We start from the raw sequence: 17,500 nt of genomic DNA, 5'->3' as shown, positions 1-17,500 counted from the left end.
GTGAGCCCCTAGAGGCATAAGGAACAAATAACGAATGCTTTTCCGGGGGAAATCGTCACATCAGATAAAAACAAATTTCTTGTTTTGTTTCACTATATAACCCAAAACAGAGAGAGAATCATGTTTTGTAGAACCATACAGATTATAAAGATGAAATCTTATCACTAAAAAGTAAAGCTACCTTGGGTTACTGTGGCATCTAAAAAGCAGTGAATAAGTTAAAAGTCATGTAATTCAGATATAATTCTCATCATATCCAAATACATATAAAAAACCCAAGAGTTCAAAATGTGTGAAGTGCTACTGAAATTTGAATCATACTGTAAGAAAACTCAGTAGTGCCCAAGTCCTGGTCAAAAGTGAGGACTGCTCTGATGAAAATACTGCTCATTAAGTTAAAAGTCTTCTTACAAAATCATTTAAAATCTGACTCAGTTGATGCTGTCATCTGTGAAAACTGCTGTTTTTCATCGTATTAGAAATCAAGGTGGAAAAAAGTATAAAATGTTCAGAAATAAAATCATATTTGCAAGTGTTTGAACACAGGTGGCTTCTAAAACTTTCTAGTTAAAAAAAAAGGTAATCAACAGAGCTGTAATGAAATAAGTTCATCAAGTACGGGGAAACCTTACTGGTATTTCACATTACATCAGGCCATCTTGCTTTTCTACCACAGTGCAATATATGAGATCTGAACACTGAATAACTGGAAAAGCCTTCTTTCGTATGAGCTTGGATTACTTTCCCCTCAGACATCTGTAAGGATATTGTCAAAGCAAAAATGTATACAATCATTCACACTTTCTACAAGGTACTCTGATTTAATCCATTCATTTGTTTAGTAAAAATCCATTATGACAAGTGACTACGAATGGACGTCTTCAAAAGTGTGATAGTAACAGGGTTGTCTAAAAATGCTAGTGTACCAAGCTCACACTCCTCATCCCATACAGCACACCACAGACAGAATTTCACAACTGACAGCCTGGTATAGCAAGACAATCACAGTCTCAAAGCCAGTCATGGGAAATAGGTCATAAGCAATAGTGCCGAAGGAACCCTCAAATCCCCACTAAAGACCAGGGCAGAATAACATCCAAATTCAAGACAATTCTCAAGCGAGTCCCATCTTTTCAAAAGTTTGTCTCTTTATCCATATCGTTTCAAGGTTAAATTTTGTGGACATCAATGAATACGAAATCAGTGAAGATTTTTTTTTTCTTAAAGTTAATTAAATACAATGGGACACACTGCAAGGTTATATATTTATACCGAAAAAGTCTCAGAGTACATACCTAGCAGAATCTGGAACGTTTGTTATGTTTGTCTTTTCTGTTGAGGAGGCCTTATTGGCATCATAGGAGTACGTTGAGCGTCGTGCTGAGCCACTACCTATGGGTCTATTGGTCATGGTGTTACTCTTCTGTACCCGAGATTTCCCTACACCAGGACTGGTTGCTGCACCTGCACCTGTTGGCCAAAGAAAAATACAAAAATCATGAAATATATTATTTCACAGTGCCATGCCTCTTTCTCTCTCTCTTTATTCCTGAAAGATGTAGTTATTTAAAGCCTAACTGACACAATTTAAGAATAAACTGTATTATCCACTAGATCCACACTCTTAAATCTTGTTTGTAAGACCAGAATAAGAGAGATAGGTAAAAAAAAAAATCAAGAAAAGAGAAGAAAAGAGCATAACAGTGAGAAGAAAACATTGAGAAATATGAGACGTACCATTATGATAAAAAAAAAAAATCCTTAATCAAATACTCAAAACTAATGTGGATATCAGGATACACAGTTATTTGTTTCATATACACATACCTATTACACTATTCTCTTAATCAGCTGATATAACAACTCCATGCTAATTTCACATCCATGATCTGATGATGCATCACATTCCTGAGAGTTAAAAATCAAACCAAGCCAGTGACTCAGCAAGTTTCCATTCCTTTCTGTGATGTGCCTGCTGATGCAAAATCAAGCACATACAGGATATTTTAAAAATCAGATCATGATACCAGCATGTACAGTTTATCTGACTAGCTTTGTTTTATATCTTTAAACCTATGCTACAACTCATAGTTTCAATGTATTTTGTTTTTTTCTGCATGTGAATGTCAATGACTTCTAAATTGTATCTGTGTGCCCAAACATGTGTACATAATTATGTAACTATATATGTACTGTATATATAGTGTACAGACTTAAATGTACTCATTATACAAGCAATCACAGTGGTACATACACACCAACAGAAACATTCATTTGAAACAAACACACAAATTTAAAGATAAACATTTCCCTATCATACATTGATCAAGTCAAGTAATATTAGTATACTGTATCACATAGTTGACTTTGGGAAAAAAAGTAACTAATGGTTCAACTTTCTTGAGGACTGAACCTTGCAAACTGGATTAGACTATGAATGCTAATTGTATCTGGACACTACCGACTTGTAAGACTTGTTATTCAATATCAGTGCTTATACGAAGACCAAGCAATTCAGAATAACAAATACATATTACACATTTGAATTGCACTTGCATTCCAGGCTTTAAATGCATGTATATAACAGCACGTTAACATCACCAACCAGCCTAAATAATAACATCATTCCTTTTACAATACAGTCATCTGTGGTACTTCCTCAACTCAATCATACTTCTATCACACGCAAAAGATTGGGATAGAAAAAAAGGGAAATTTCTCTTGGAGGAGATTTCACAAAGATATAATGCACTATCCTCTTACTACTTGATATCCAACCCATTGCAGTAACAGCCACATGCAAATCGGACATGCTATAACTGAACACCTGAAGCATGTATTCCTTGCTTATAAATCTACTTATAGACATGAATAATCACCTAATTTAATACTGAAATTGAACAAGAAAGAGCCTTTCATCTCTTTTAAATGCATAAAAATTATTTGAACTAGAAATTCTGCCACCTTCAGCACATATATTTGAAAATATGATGGTATGGTTATCACCTGATCTAAATAAAAAATAAAGTTTACTGTGAAGATGATCATCTGTTCATCGTTCACCTAAAATTTAAAATTTTATCCTAAAATCAATCCTATGTTTGAGAGAACTTTTCAGTGTAAGAAATCTACAGGCCTGCTTAGAGCTCACCTTGCTTAGGGTATCTACATTACACAAGGGTTTAAAATTAACGAATATGATAAAAAAAATTATTTCTGTTAAAACTATCCATTTGCTTCTTCAATCTCATGTCATACAGCAATTGTGTGTTATGTTGCCTATTTTCATGGTTCAGCTACAACCAATGTCTTCAGAACAGTTATGAGAGCTTCAGAGTTCTGTTGAAGCCTGTCAACCAGGAGCCTCACAATACTCAACACAAGTGGTTAACCTGTGACTTGAAGCAGACATGTCTCATACATTTCTGGATGTTTTTTTTAAAGTTCAAACAACAATCAGCTGGACATATCATGCATACATTTTTTTTTTTCAAAAGCTCTGAAGATGGATATCAACTAATATCACAACTAACTTAGTAAAATATAACTCTTAGCTACTAGCCCTTCCACTCAACAGACCATCATCAATCAGCTCTTCCAAACTGTCTCTCACACACAATGCAAAGGGAGCACAAATGAAAACTGGACCAATAAAATAGATACATTCATCCTTGTGCATATTCTGCCTGACAGTCATTCGGATTTCATATAAGGGCATGCAACACTAATATCCAAACAAGGGTCTTTACAGGTGTATTTCTCCTACCTTACAAATGTGTTTTAAATTTCAGGCTTTCAGTAAGTGGGTTCTGCATTAGTTTACCCTGAATAAGGACCCTGATAACTAACTCTGTCCCGCTAGCTAGACCTTTGCGTTCATAAACTACCAAGTTGTGTTATTCATAAATAGTTTTGTGAAGAAAGAATATGAAAATTTTCATTACTTTATACACCCTTGCCTGTGTGTAATCATTTGCAAGATTCTCTGCCAAAACCAAAATTTCTTTAAAATGCTCTATAATGTGCCTAATGTACAACTATACCCAATAAACACCCAATACATAAAGGTTTCTTATCTTTCCCTGATAAACACCTACATGCAATAGCTACCTACCCACCACCATTATTCATTACTTCTAGTACATCTGAAGTTTTTGTTAAATTTTTTAATTTCAGATATCTGGTAAAATATACCCTTATAATACAATTGAAAAACTGGTAAGATATACCTTCATAATAGCAATAAAAACACAATATCCACTTAAATATAAAACCTACAAGCAGCTGGTTATATCAATACAATGTTTCTTATTGTAATTGGTATCCTGTAGGATAAGTATGACAAATTTTTCTTCACTTATTGTGATCTGTCATCTGAAAAAATGCTGCTTAATAAATACACCTTTATATATATAAAAAATATATATAGAGATAATTTCCTGGTCAATCCATAAAACACAGGGGGAACATGCACAAATAGGCCAACCAATGAAAACAAAACAAATACAAACAAATCAAAATAAAGGCAAGCCTTATATTTTCCACATCAGAATAAAAGGTAAAGGAATTTTGTAGAAGACATCTTGTACACCAATCTCTCTGACTAATTCATTCACATGAACTCACTCACTCACTGTCTCTCTCTCTTACACACGGACACACACACACACACACACATACATTAACACAGTGACACACACACACTAACACAGTGACACACACACTAACACATTGACACACACATTAACACACTGACACACACACTAACACATTGACACACACATTAACACACTGACACACACTGAGTAAATCCATTGAGACCAGTAAATTCCCACCCACCCACACCCACACATATATATAGCATTCTGTGCTTCATTCCCTTAACCTGTATAATCACTCACATGCACACTCTCACTCATTTTCTTACTCTCATACACACACACTCACATTCAACAAATGATCAATTACTCTCTCAAATCATTCCCATGCTAAAAAGAAACCAAGTAACAGAAAAAAAAATCACACATCCATCAATACAGAAAAAGGAAAGAAAGAAAAGGAAAAGAATGAAAATGGGGAAAAAAAAAGGTAATAACACAAAAAAGGACCAAATGAAAATGAAACAAGCATCCATGATACCTCCAGCTTTGCCGGGTGCCCCTGAGGGATCAAGGGCTGTGATATTTTGGTTCTTGAGTGCTGCCGAGCGTGAGGCTGAGGTGGTGGGGACGCCCCCCTGAGCCAGTCGAGCAGTGTTCTCCTTGATGGTTGCAGTATCAACTGTGTTCTGCCGCCGGAAGTTGTTGGTGCCCGCATGGTTGTGTGCATTAGTAGAGACTGGAGTTGTGCCTCCACCCCCTGCCAGGTTGGAGTTTGGTGTCATGAGTGATATGTGTGGGTGTGAGCTCTAAGGCAGCACAAGTGTAGTAGTAGTAGTAGTAGTAGGAGTAGTAAGAACAGTAAGACTCCTAAGGCCTATCAATAACTCTCCTTTTTCTTTCTCTCTCTCTCTCTCTCCCCTGAAGTGATGCCTGCCAAGTCTGTATTAACATACATCCTAGCTTCAATGGCTAACTCAGCATAAACATGAAGGTATCTTTATATAAAAGATTACATATAAACATATTTAAGATTGCTATCTTAATCATTAATATCTCTTTTCTTCTCTTTCAATCTTTAGAGCTTAAAACATCGGACATCTTGGGCTCTGGTTACAGCGCTTCAGACAGGCAAGCATTTTGGCTAATCCATCACCAAGCATATTAGCAAAGTACATTATTTAAGGGGGACATATTTAGCTGTTCTAACAATCAATGCTGTTTAATCATACCTCTACAATCAAGCATGAGCCACACTTATAACTAATACAACCTAATGTTATGTCTATTTTTCTGCTGTTGATGTTGGGACTTTGGAACATTTGTATATTGGAAAAGAATACCTTGATCACAGTGACTGAAGATGACAAAAAAAAATTAAAATCAGTGAAAATCATTAGTTAATAGAAATCCCTCGCTAAATAAAATCTAGCGAGGGATTAAACTGATAAGAAAAGATTAAATATTACAAACTTTTACACTTCAATTAGTAATTATAAAGAACAAAATCATCAAACAAACAAAAGATAAGTAGATAAAAACAAAACCTCCTTGATCAATTTCCTTATTATCTTTTTAAAATCTTAAAAACACTTGTAATCCAAATTATCACAATAATCAATCCTTCTTCAAATGTCTAAAGTCTTTAAACCAAAGCCTGCCTAGAATTGAACATCTATGCAATCAAAGTCAAGGTATACAAGCCCTTTTTTCTCTCAAGTCTCAATGCGGTGTCCAGCATTCCAGGTGGGCAGTTGTGCTGGGTGAGTGTTGTTACCAGTATATCTATCCTAGCTTCCCATGCAGAGGAGGCCGAGCATAAAGCATGTGCAGGCCAGTGGATTAGGTTGGTCAGGATGGGGGCGGGGAAGGAGGGAAGGGGATGAGGATGGAAGGCAGAAATTGAACAGTTGGGGAGGAGGATAGTCACACTGTGAGACACTTAGTGATACGTGGAATTAGTAATTCTTGTTCAATCAAAAGAAAAATGGAAAAAATAATAATAAGTTTAGAAATTATGAATGTGTTTGAATCTGTGTTCTGTATTTGTATACAACTTATGTGTGACTCTACAGACAAATGAACATGGAATGTATTTAAGACATATCACTACAATCATAATAAAACAAACACCGTGACTCTATAAATAAAATGAAAAGGAAATGATGAACAAATATGGAATTTAATATCAGAGGTAAACAAAATCTTCTGATTGTATAAACATATGTCTATGTGAGTACAAAAGTGTGTACAAACATTTGCCAATGTGTAGGAGTGTTCCCATGTACATGCGTGTGTATACATGTGTATGCACACACGTTACATGCTGCAGGTGTACTAATAATCCTTTCAATAAGTATTAAAGGACAAACAAATGACTTAAAGCACTAACATCTATAGAGATATCAAGGTTGTTAGGCAGTGCAAGTGGGTGGATATACATAAAAGGGACACAAGGATGGTCAGAAGGAAAGATAAGGCACAAGACAACTATGGGGCCAACAAGGGAGGAAGGGCAGGGGCAGAGAATAGACAGGAGATAGAGGAGGAGGAGGAGGAAGAGGATGGGGATCAGGAAGGGTGAGAGCCACTGTGATGCCCGTGTTTTCAACTCACGAATGGTCTCCCCACCGGAGGATGCTCTGCGAGAGGGCTTGGAGTTGGTGGCAGAGACTGAGCGGTGAACTCCCCGGTGGGAGTGCGAGGGAGATTGGGCAGCTCCGCTAGATTCCTGCCCTCGCGGCGTTAAGCAGGTGTTGCGAAGGGAAAGTGAGCTTCCTGACCGGGAACCATCACTCTCAAGCTATAAATGAAAGTTTTTGTTTTGTTTTTCTTCCACTCCCTCTCCTTTACAATATACTATCCTGGTGTATAAACACAAAATCTATGACATGAAAGATGCTTAAACTAATGTCAAAAAGCATCTTGTATAATAGTTTGAATCAACTACAAAAATACATAAATTCCTTAATAAACCTTGAGTTGAAAAATAAATAACTCTCTTTTAAAACACAAATACGGACTAAAAATACACCACCACACGGTATCAACAGAAAATAAACACTTACATCCGAAGATCTCCGCCCAAGGAGTAGGTAGGTAGCATATACATCATCATACTTCTGACTCTTCAAACTGTCTTCTATTTCGGCTCGAGAATAACCCATTTCACTGAGAATCTCAATTCGTTTAATGTCATCAAGGTCTATGGTTGGTTCCACATATGGCTTTAGTTCATCATCTTCATAACCAATATTCATCCATCTATCCTTCATTATTGTCTGAAACACAAGCATAACAATGATGATGATGATAAAGAAAACTGATTTATTTCCACTCTTCTACCTTTCACATATAAAACAATGATTTATCAAAATGCAATGAGCTCCAGTCACAGTCACATAAATCATGAACATAAAATCTAAATCTGGATAACAATAACAACTCCTTATATTGAATTTGGGTTTGGTAATCCGAAAATCACCACCCACATGCCAACATACCTCTAGAGATGCCCTACGTGCTGGATTGAGTACCAGGAACTTCTTGAGCAGATTCTCGCAGTCAGTGGACATGTAGAAAGGTATACGATATTTCCCCCTTAGTACCCGTTCTCTAAGTTCTTTTAAGTTAGACCCATCAAAAGGTAGTGAGCCAGAAACTAAGGTGTACAGGATGACTCCCAAAGACCACACATCTACCTCTGGGCCATCATACTTTTTCCCTGCAATTGACATGAAAGAGCCAAGTTAGACACAAGAGAGGAATGCCTTACAGTAGCGAACCTTTTCAAACGAATTCTTACTTTTTTATATCTCAAAAGTAAAGTCCGTTTCATTTCACTATCTTCAGCATATACAGATTTTGTAAGACAAGATAATAATTCTTCTGTCAAGAAACCCATTTAAAAATCCAGTCAACATCCTAATTAATTTGAAAAATAAATACATACCTTGAAAGAGTTCAGGTGCAGCATAGGGTGGACTACCACAGAAAGTATCTAACTTATTTCCTGGCGTAAATTCATTGCTGAAGCCAAAATCTGCTATTTTTATCACCATTTCTGAATCTAAAAGTAAATTTTCAGCTTTTAAATCCCTATGAATGATCTTCTTTTGGTGGCAATATTGTACTGCTGAAACAATCTGAAAATAGAACAAAAGGCTTTCAGTGATATACGTAGTGATGATAATTAGATGTTAGTATTCTAACATTCTATCTTTGCACTGATGAGTATATCTTATTAAAATTATACATCACAAAAGAAGTAAGTTTTAAAAAAGTCCTAAAACATATAATGTACATATCTAGTCATTAGATACAGCGAGACAGATATAATAAATATCTACGTCACATCAAGGCTTTCTCAAGAATAAACAAGGTTCAAAATCGGCAAAAGCTGCTTTGTCACCCACCTGTCTAAATTTTGCCCGAGCCTCCTTTTCCTTCATCCTGCCATGGAAGACCAAGTAGTCGAATACCTCCCCACCACTAGCATACTCCATCACCAGGTACAAAGTTCTTTCTGTTTCTATCACCTGTAACAAAAAAGACAAATAATCAGTAACAAGTACCCATTTGGGCACCATAAGTAGAATGCATAATCAATTATACATTTAAGACTTCAGTATGAAGTACTATCTTAAAGCAAATAATATAGATATCCTCAGGTAATTCAAAACATCAGAAAGTGTTACATACTTGGAAGAGTTTGACAATGTTTGGATGATCGAGGATCTTCATGATGCGGACCTCCCGAAACAGCTAGAGGAAAAAGAGAAAAAGAGTTACAAAAGGTTCAGCAGAATATCTGAACATATTTCAATTCTTGACCTCTGAAAAAGAATTCAATCAGATACTGCTCCATTATAAATATGCCATATATTCATTTCATCGTCACTCAAGTGATTTTTATTCATTCATTCTTTTATTCACCTACAAAAAATGTATAACCTTTGTATCTTGAAATAATATCACTTTTAATTTTTCTCGGCCATTGTGTTTTGTATTGACTTCCCACAATTAACATAACCTTGTCAATCAGCTGTTTCCCTTAGTTTCAAAAATAAAATGTAAAAATCAAGTTCTTCACAGAAGACTCAGGGACTCAGGATCATATGTGTCTGAATAATTTTTATGGTGACAAAGCATGGTATAGTATTTCCAGTATTTAAGAAAATTACGCATGGAAATTCAATATGTATTAAAACCTCTTTAAGTAAAATATAGAATTTTATTGTTAAGTATTCTGAAACCTAAGCTGAGATGTGTTTCCAATGCCATATTCTTACCTTATCTGCATCTTTTTGTATTTGCTACAAATTTTCTGGTTAATATTTTTGGGGGGTCTGCCCATGCAGATTCTGTTACTTTGCAAACAAATGCTTCTGTCATTGCCACTGTTAAAAACTTGATCAGGTTTGAATATTTGATAACATTTGTTAACAACTAGAACCTTTTACATACCTTTTGTAATGACCCTGGATTAAGTTGCGTCTTGTCTATAATTTTTATAGCCACCTGGAAAGCAGGGAGAAGTAAAATCAATAACAATGATTAAATATCCCGATATATAAGATCATTATTATCTATCACCATATTAGTTTGAGGAACAGAAAAATTAAAACCTACAATAGTATTCACAAATTAGTTTTTCTTCTTCCTTCTACATTTAAAATTCTTTAAATGCAAAATCAATATCAAATAATAGCACCTTACTACAGATCAATAAGAATAAGAATAAAATGAAAAAGGATATAAAAATAATAACAAATAAATAAATAAAAAGATAATAAAACGATGACAAAGAAATAAACAAAATTTGAACGGGGCGGGTACTAGCACAGGAAACCAAGGAGAAAAGAGACAGGACTGAGATAGGCAGAGTTGGCATCCTCACTCTCAGACAATTACTCAGGGCATCATCCATCAACATTTTGCCTTGGGAACTACATCTGTCATCTGGTTCCCAGAATTTGAGGCGAGAATCAAAGCACAGAAGCTTACAGACCAAATATGAGGGAAAGAGATGGAAAACATACAACTGGAATCAACCAAACCATCTATTTCATATTTGGAGAAAAAAAAAAAAATATATATATATATATATAAAAACAATGGGACTTACTGTAGGATATAAATAACCATGTGTGAGGAGAAAAATCCACACAAGTTTTTTTGTTTATTCTCTTTTCTCTTCTAAGCGAATAAATCATTTTGATGATCAGAGAAATAAAAATATTTCAACCTCAACCACCACCTCCGTCAACCGCCCTATCCTCTCTTAAACATCCCTCAACTGTGCAAAACCCTGCCGATATCCTATTATCCTTATCGCTATCCTTCTCTCGCCTTCACAAGGCCGTCCGCTACCTTCGCTACCTTCGCTGCTAGCATGCATGTAAATTATAGAAGCTTTAGTGCGGATTATGGAAATAGGATGTCAAGGCAGTGTTATCACGCCCGGCGGCCGCCATTCCCCCCGGCAACACACACTTCCTTTCCCCTAAGGTCGTAATTCTCATGCTGGAGAACAGGAGGGTCGACCTATCAAGAAACGGTAAGTGGAGCACTCATGCCAGAGATCGGTCTCCGAGGTGGCGCGCGCGCGCGCACACACACACACACAAACACACACACAGACACAGACACAGACACACGCACACACGCGCGCACGCGCACAGACACAGACACACGCACGCGCACAGACACACACACGCACACGCACGCACGCACACACAAACACACACACGCACACGCGGGTACGCCAGTGTTGTGCGCGCGCGCGAGGGAGGGCGGGCGGCAGAAGCAACACATACACACAGCCCCGAGATGCCCTAAAATGTCACGACAGGCCATTTGTGTAATTGCTAATACAACTAAGTTGCCGGCGATACTCGCGGCAGATTGGAGGGCGACCAGCGTGCCGTGTGGGGTATTTCGTGTACGTAGACATCCGTTGAACGCCCGTGTGCACACCCGCGACAGGGCGAATACGACCGCCAGCATCAGGCGAGGGAGTTGGGACTCGCCCCATGTAGCATTCCACGCTCTCTTGCCGACATGAGGGTGAAAGGGAGGGGGGAGGGGGTAGGGGCAAGGGATGGGTGGCACAGTGAGATGGCGGCGTAACGTGACAAACCGGGAACCATTGTGTGTCATGGGCGGTGCTGTCCCCGCACATTGCCACACCGGAGGGGACGCCCACACTTCACACCACCACCCTTTCCCAACTCCGCTTCACCAACATGACCCCCACGCCCCATTCTCCCTCTCTCTTTCTCAAACAAGCCGGCACCGGTCAGCACCGGCCACAGCCAGCAAACATGAGATCTACTTGTCCTTCCACCGACCGCATGACACATACACATACATATAAACGCACACACACACTCCCCTCCCCCCTCCCTCTCTCTCTCCTTCCCTCTCTCTCTCTCTCTCTAACGCCCTTCTACGCCCACGACTCCACCCCGCCGCCCGAGCCCCTTGCCTACAGCCCGCCCGCCATCCCGTCGCATACGATTTCCCGCCAATGTCTCCGCGCGCCATTCCCGCCCACGCAACGCAAACCAGCCACGCCCGTCTACTCTCCGGCCGCTATCGCCACGAACGAGGCACATGTCGATCTGACGAACGCGCGTCCTGATAAGGGAATGACGTCACGACTGAGGAATTCGGTAGATATCTGCGCTCTCTCGATCCCTCTTCCCTGAACTTTTAATTAGACAGACCGGCACAGATAAGCACAGCCACACACACACACGCACAGACGTACACATACATACACGCGCATAGACACAGACACACACACACACGCACACACGAAATACGAGCTCAGGCCTCCGCTCCTCCGTCTTACCGAACTAACAACAATGGCAGATATTTCCGGCAGGAAGAGTTCCCGCCCATCCGCGACCTCTCCACCCTCCCCACTTTCTCCAGGAAACACGTATCCAAATCAGAGCCACGACAAATCACACACGCGATCAAAATCCACCAACACAAGAGGAAGAAGAAGAAAAAAAAAGAAAGAAATCATAAACGTAAAACTAATATTAGATTACCAAAGTCCACGACGCCCTTATCCATTACACACCAAATCCACCAGCGCGCGCGCGAGCACACACACACACACACACACACACACACACACACACACACACACACACACACACACACACACACACACACACACACACACACACACACACACACACACACGCAATAAGAGTAATAAAAAAAATAAAAAAGACTTCATCTTCCAAAATCAAAGCTAGCCAAAGGCCAGGGAATCGTCCTCAGAAGGCTCCCTATGCGATGTCTAAATCTTTTATTCGAACTACATTCCTCCTCCGATTTTCGCTTAAAACGATATCTCCTACTGACCCAAATCACCTGCGCAAAATAAGGATCTACTGAACCCAATCAACCCAGGCAAAATAAGGACACCTTCTATACATCCTCCTTATTTACTATCGCCATCATTATCACAGCCTTCCCTATTTACAGCTCTATTCATCGCTTTCCGACAGAAATCAGACACAAAAAATCGGCGCCTGACTTTAAACGGCCGCATATATTGCCGCGCTGATGGACGGTGACGAGGAATCCCTTCCGCAGCCCTCCGCTCTCCCCGTGTCCCCGACTGGCGAGAGGGAGAGCCAGCACTTGCACTCTGCATGATTGCAAGGAAGCTAATATCAGCAGTTTGACACAAACATCTCATGAAAATCCATGACTGTGCTTAATCTTTGGAAACTGCTGATGGCTTGTTATGGCCACAATAACTCATTGTATAAATATGTACGTAGGGGCGCGTGCACGTACATACATACATGCACCCACATGCATAAAATTTATCCGAGCACAGAATCGTTTAATGAAATAAATGAGCAGCAAGAGAACATGCATTTCCCAGCGCGCAAAACGACCAGCGAGGTTCACCGCCGACCTGACATTTCCAAGCCCTCGAATATTTTATCCGCGGGATGGGCTCCGCGGCGACAGCTCCGCGCGTCCCTCGATCGATTCTCCCGGAGGCGGAGATTAAAAGGGACTCGGTTAAAGCCAAATCGTCGCCCGCACGAAAAAAAAAAAAAAAGATGGCTGGAGGGGAGGCGGGGAAATGGGTCTGGCCCGCTGACACAGTTAACCCGTCTAATCGCATCCTTCGCCGCTATGGCACCGGGGATCCCCCCCCCCCTGCCCCCCGAACAGGCCATCGAGGGCGAGGGAAGCCGTGCAGCCGGCAATAAGGATTTATCAGTATGCATGGATCAACGCAAACGTATTTTAGGTTGCTGGCCCTCGGCCACCTCCTGGACCGCGTCCGAATGTGTAATGCGGACCAGCACGTCGCCTCACATCGCTCACCTTGAACGCACGAGTTAGGCGAGATCTAATATCATCTGATGACTCTCGGGTTTCGGTTTCCTTGGCGACAGATGATTATATTACCCATCGGCCGAGGATTAAAGAAGGTCGGCACTTGCGGATGAGTCACGGCATTTATGCAGCAGGAAGGGCGCCGCCGGCAGCAGGGGGCACGGGCGGGGGACCTGACCTTTGGTCATACTCGAAACCATCAAATATTGGCGCGAGACGGAGGGGCGGAGGCGGCCATAGGCTCACGCACTCTGTTATCACTACCATGTTCATTCCTGAAGGCTTTAAGAAAGTAGGAGACGGTGAGGGGGAAGGGGCGAGGGGAGGGAAATAAGGAGGGAGACGCAAGGAGACGACAAGGACACGTTTAAACCAGATAATGGTAGGCAAAGAAAAGAAATAAATAAATAAAGAAAGAAAAAAACAAAGAGACAAACCAACAGACGAGAGACAAAAGCACTAAAGGTTAGCGTCCATATTTCATCGGGGCGAGGAGAGCGTCCCAAAATACCCCCGGCCGGAATATGAAATCCCCCCTCCAATGGACCCCACTATTGATACAAGGCTTATCCTGGATAAAAATAAGACTGCGGGATCCCAATTGGGCAGGAGAACCACCGGCCCCTCCTCTGGCCCTCCTCTGGCCCTCCTCTGGCCCTCCTCCTCGGCGCAAGGACGATGAAAACAATGAAATCAAACATGTATTAAAACGTAAAAAAGTACGTAAACAAAATTCCTTCATTTTGGCCCATTTACTTGTCTATTTACGAACTTCTTTTGTTTTCTCCTTTGTAAACGAAAAGGTCAAAGGCACAATAGAGGAAGGAAGGCTGGAAGGAACGCACGGGCGTGTGGCTGAGTGCGTAGGTGTGTGACGGAGGTGGAAGGAGTAGCAGCGGTGGCGGAGTTCACTGGTAATGACGGCGATACCATCCACCCCAGAGATCCACACCTTCGCTCCTCCTCGCCTCCACCCACCGCCTTCCCTCCCCTTCCACTTTCGCTCGCAGCCTCTCCACTCAACAGATTCCTGGAAACCCGCCTCTCCACCCACTTCAAATCTTCCTTCCGCTTTTGCGTCTTCTTCCGATAAAACGCGCACCTCATCGCGAGACTAAAAATCGCCATCAGACATCCGGCCTCTCCTCCGTCGCAGGTATGGAGCGCGAGGGATCGGAGTCGCACACCTGGCGCAAACAGGTGCTCTGGCCGCGAGGAACACCTGTGCTATAGCTGGATGGACTGCTGCCCTTGTTATCAAAACATCCTCCACAACAGACGTGCCGCCGGGAAAGGCAAATACGCATTCATTCATTCCCTTACTCACCCCTACATATATGGATATATACACAACCAAACACACACAGAGGCAAAGACAAACGCATGCACAAACAAACAAATACAACAGCCCGAGAGGTCGCGCCCGCGCGCGCGGAAGAGAGAGAGAGGGGAGGGGAGGGTGGGAGAGGGGGAAGGGAAGAGAGGGGGAAGGGGAAGAGGGGGAAGGGGGAGAGAGGGAGAGGGGGAAGGGGGAGAGAAGGAAGGGGAGAGAGGGAGAAAGGGAAGGGGAGAGAGGGAGAGGGAGGAGAGAGAGGGAGAGGGAGGGAGAGAGAGGGAGAGGGAGGGAGAGAGAGAGAGGGAGGGAGAGAGAGAGAGGGGAGAGAGAGGGAGAGAGAGAGGGAGAGAGAGAGGGAGAGGAGAGGGAGAGGGAGAGGGAGAGGGAGAGGGAGAGAGAGAGAGAGAGAGAGAGAGAGAGAGAGAGAGAGAGAGAGAGAGAGAGAGAGAGAGAGAGAGAGAGAGAGAGAGAGAGAGAGAGAGAGGGAGAGGAGAGGGAGAGGGAGAGGGAGAGGGAGAGAGAGAGAGAGAGAGAGAGAGAGAGAGAGAGAGAGAGAGAGAGAGAGAGAGAGAGAGAGAGAGAGAGAGAGAGAGAGAGAGAGAGAGAGAGAGAGAGAGAGAGAGGGAGGAGGAGAGCGAGGGCGGGAGGGAGGGAGGGAGGGAGGGAGGGAGGGAGGGAGAGGAGGGAGAGGGAGAGAGAGAGAGAGAAGAGAGAGAGAGAGAGAGAGAGAGAGAGAGAGAGAGAGAGAGAGAGAGAGAGAGAGAGAGAGAGAGAGAGAGAGAGAGAGAGAGAGAGAGAGCCAGCCAGAGCGAGACACACCAGTGACCCAGTGACGACCCCACATAGCGACCCCCCCCCTCCCCCCACCACCACCAACTCAGAAGAGCGACGCCGCTTTCGTGTAACGCCAGGACGAACCACACACTCTTACGCCCTCACGTCTCTACGCCCCTGACGCCCCTGACGCCCCGCCCTCGTACCCCGAGCGAAATTACGGCTATATTCGTGCCGGCGGCGGTGGCGGCGGCGGTGGCGTCATCAACCAATTCACCCAAAACATAACACGTATGGCTGTGGGTGAGGAGGGCGTGCTTTCACGTCGCCCTGCCCTCCCGACGTGGTAGACAATGGCCACTAATGGGAGGGAAGATCGAAACAGAGGCGCTTCCTCGTGCTACCTGTCTGTTTGTCTGTCTGTCTGTCTGTCTGTCTGTCTGCCCCGCGGAACACAAACGCTGCGAATTTCCGGAAGGAGGGAGAGAGAAAGAGAAAGAGCAGGAAAGGAAGGTAGGAAAAATGGGTGAGTATACTTTTAAGAGTGAGTGTGTGGGGGGAGGGGGGAGGGGGAGGGGAGAGAGAGGGAGAGGGGGAGGGGGAGGGGAGAGAGAGGGAGAGGGGGAGGGAGAGGGAGAGGGGGAGGGAGAGGGAGAGGGAGAGGGAGAGGGAGAGGGAGAGGGAGAGAGAGAGAGAGAGAGAGAGAGAGAGAGAGAGAGAGAGAGAGAGAGAGAAAGAGAGAGAGGAGGGAGGGAGGGAGGGAGGGAGGGAGGGAGGGAGGGAGGGAGAGAGAGAGAGAGAGAGAGAGAGAGAGAGAGAGAGAGAGAGAGAGAGAGAGAGAGAGAGAGAGAGAGAGAGAGAGAGAGAGAGAGAAGAAAAATAGATTTACGGCAGATAATTCTACCAGGTGTTACCACTCCGAACTAACCGACAGCCGGGTGTTGTGGGAGTTGGAGGGAGACAAAAACAAAACAAAACAAAAACATGAAAAAAAGATGGAGATCGAGAGGGCGAAATACAGGAAGGGAAAAGAGGAAGAGTTGAAGAAGGGAGAAAAACAACAGAGAGAGAAGCGAGACAAATCAGAGGGAAAGTGAGCGCTAATAACGAATAACGAAAAGAAAAATAAAAGGAAGCAAGACAGAGAAAAACCAAGGCCGCTTCGCTCCTTCAATAAACCCGAGTGATACATTTTGGGGTTTTTCATTCATCTCGTAAGGAGAAAGTAGATCAAATCAGAGGGAGGGAGGGCGGAGTGAGGGAGGGGGGAGGGAGGGGAGGGAGGAGGAGAGGAGGAGGGGAGTGAGGGAGGGAGGAAGAGAGGCACTGAAGGAGGGAGGGAGGAAGAGGGGGAGTGAGGGAGGGAGGGAGGAAGAGGGGAGTGAGGGAGGGAGGGAAGGAGGAAGGA

At 42.6% G+C, this 17,500-nt stretch overlaps 1 protein-coding gene across 50 annotated transcripts in view; it reads right to left on the bottom strand.

Annotated features, from left to right (window-relative positions):
- The window catches only part of LOC113821134 (MAP/microtubule affinity-regulating kinase 3), a 143,464-nt gene that overhangs the window by 18,199 nt on the left and 107,765 nt on the right, over positions 1-17,500 (bottom strand). For 39 of the 50 annotated variants that reach the window (XR_011399326.1, XR_011399317.1, XR_011399319.1 and 36 more), the window contains 9 exons: positions 10,065-10,118; positions 9,300-9,362; positions 9,014-9,136; positions 8,551-8,743; positions 8,102-8,322; positions 7,667-7,879; positions 7,215-7,401; positions 5,140-5,358; positions 1,296-1,470 (listed from right to left, as the gene is read on the bottom strand). Coding sequence is in view for 40 of the 50 variants with exons in the window: in XM_070134714.1 (XP_069990815.1) it covers positions 1,296-1,470; positions 5,140-5,358; positions 7,215-7,401; positions 7,667-7,879; positions 8,102-8,322; positions 8,551-8,743; positions 9,014-9,136; positions 9,300-9,362; positions 10,065-10,118 (1,448 nt within the window). In the remaining 10 variants the exon portion in view is untranslated. Of the gene's footprint in view, positions 9-1,295; positions 1,471-5,139; positions 5,359-7,214; positions 7,402-7,666; positions 7,880-8,101; positions 8,323-8,550; positions 8,744-9,013; positions 9,137-9,299; positions 9,363-10,064; positions 10,119-17,500 lie in introns of all 50 variants that reach the window. The other 11 variants (XR_011399325.1, XM_070134711.1, XM_070134736.1 and 8 more) reach the window with 4 other exon arrangements.

The sequence above is a fragment of the Penaeus vannamei genome, chromosome 20 (assembly GCF_042767895.1).
Source record: "Penaeus vannamei isolate JL-2024 chromosome 20, ASM4276789v1, whole genome shotgun sequence".
Classification (NCBI taxonomy): domain Eukaryota; kingdom Metazoa; phylum Arthropoda; class Malacostraca; order Decapoda; family Penaeidae; genus Penaeus; species Penaeus vannamei.
The sequence above is the reverse complement of the archived record's forward strand: the minus strand, read 5'-3'. Positions and strand labels throughout refer to the sequence as shown.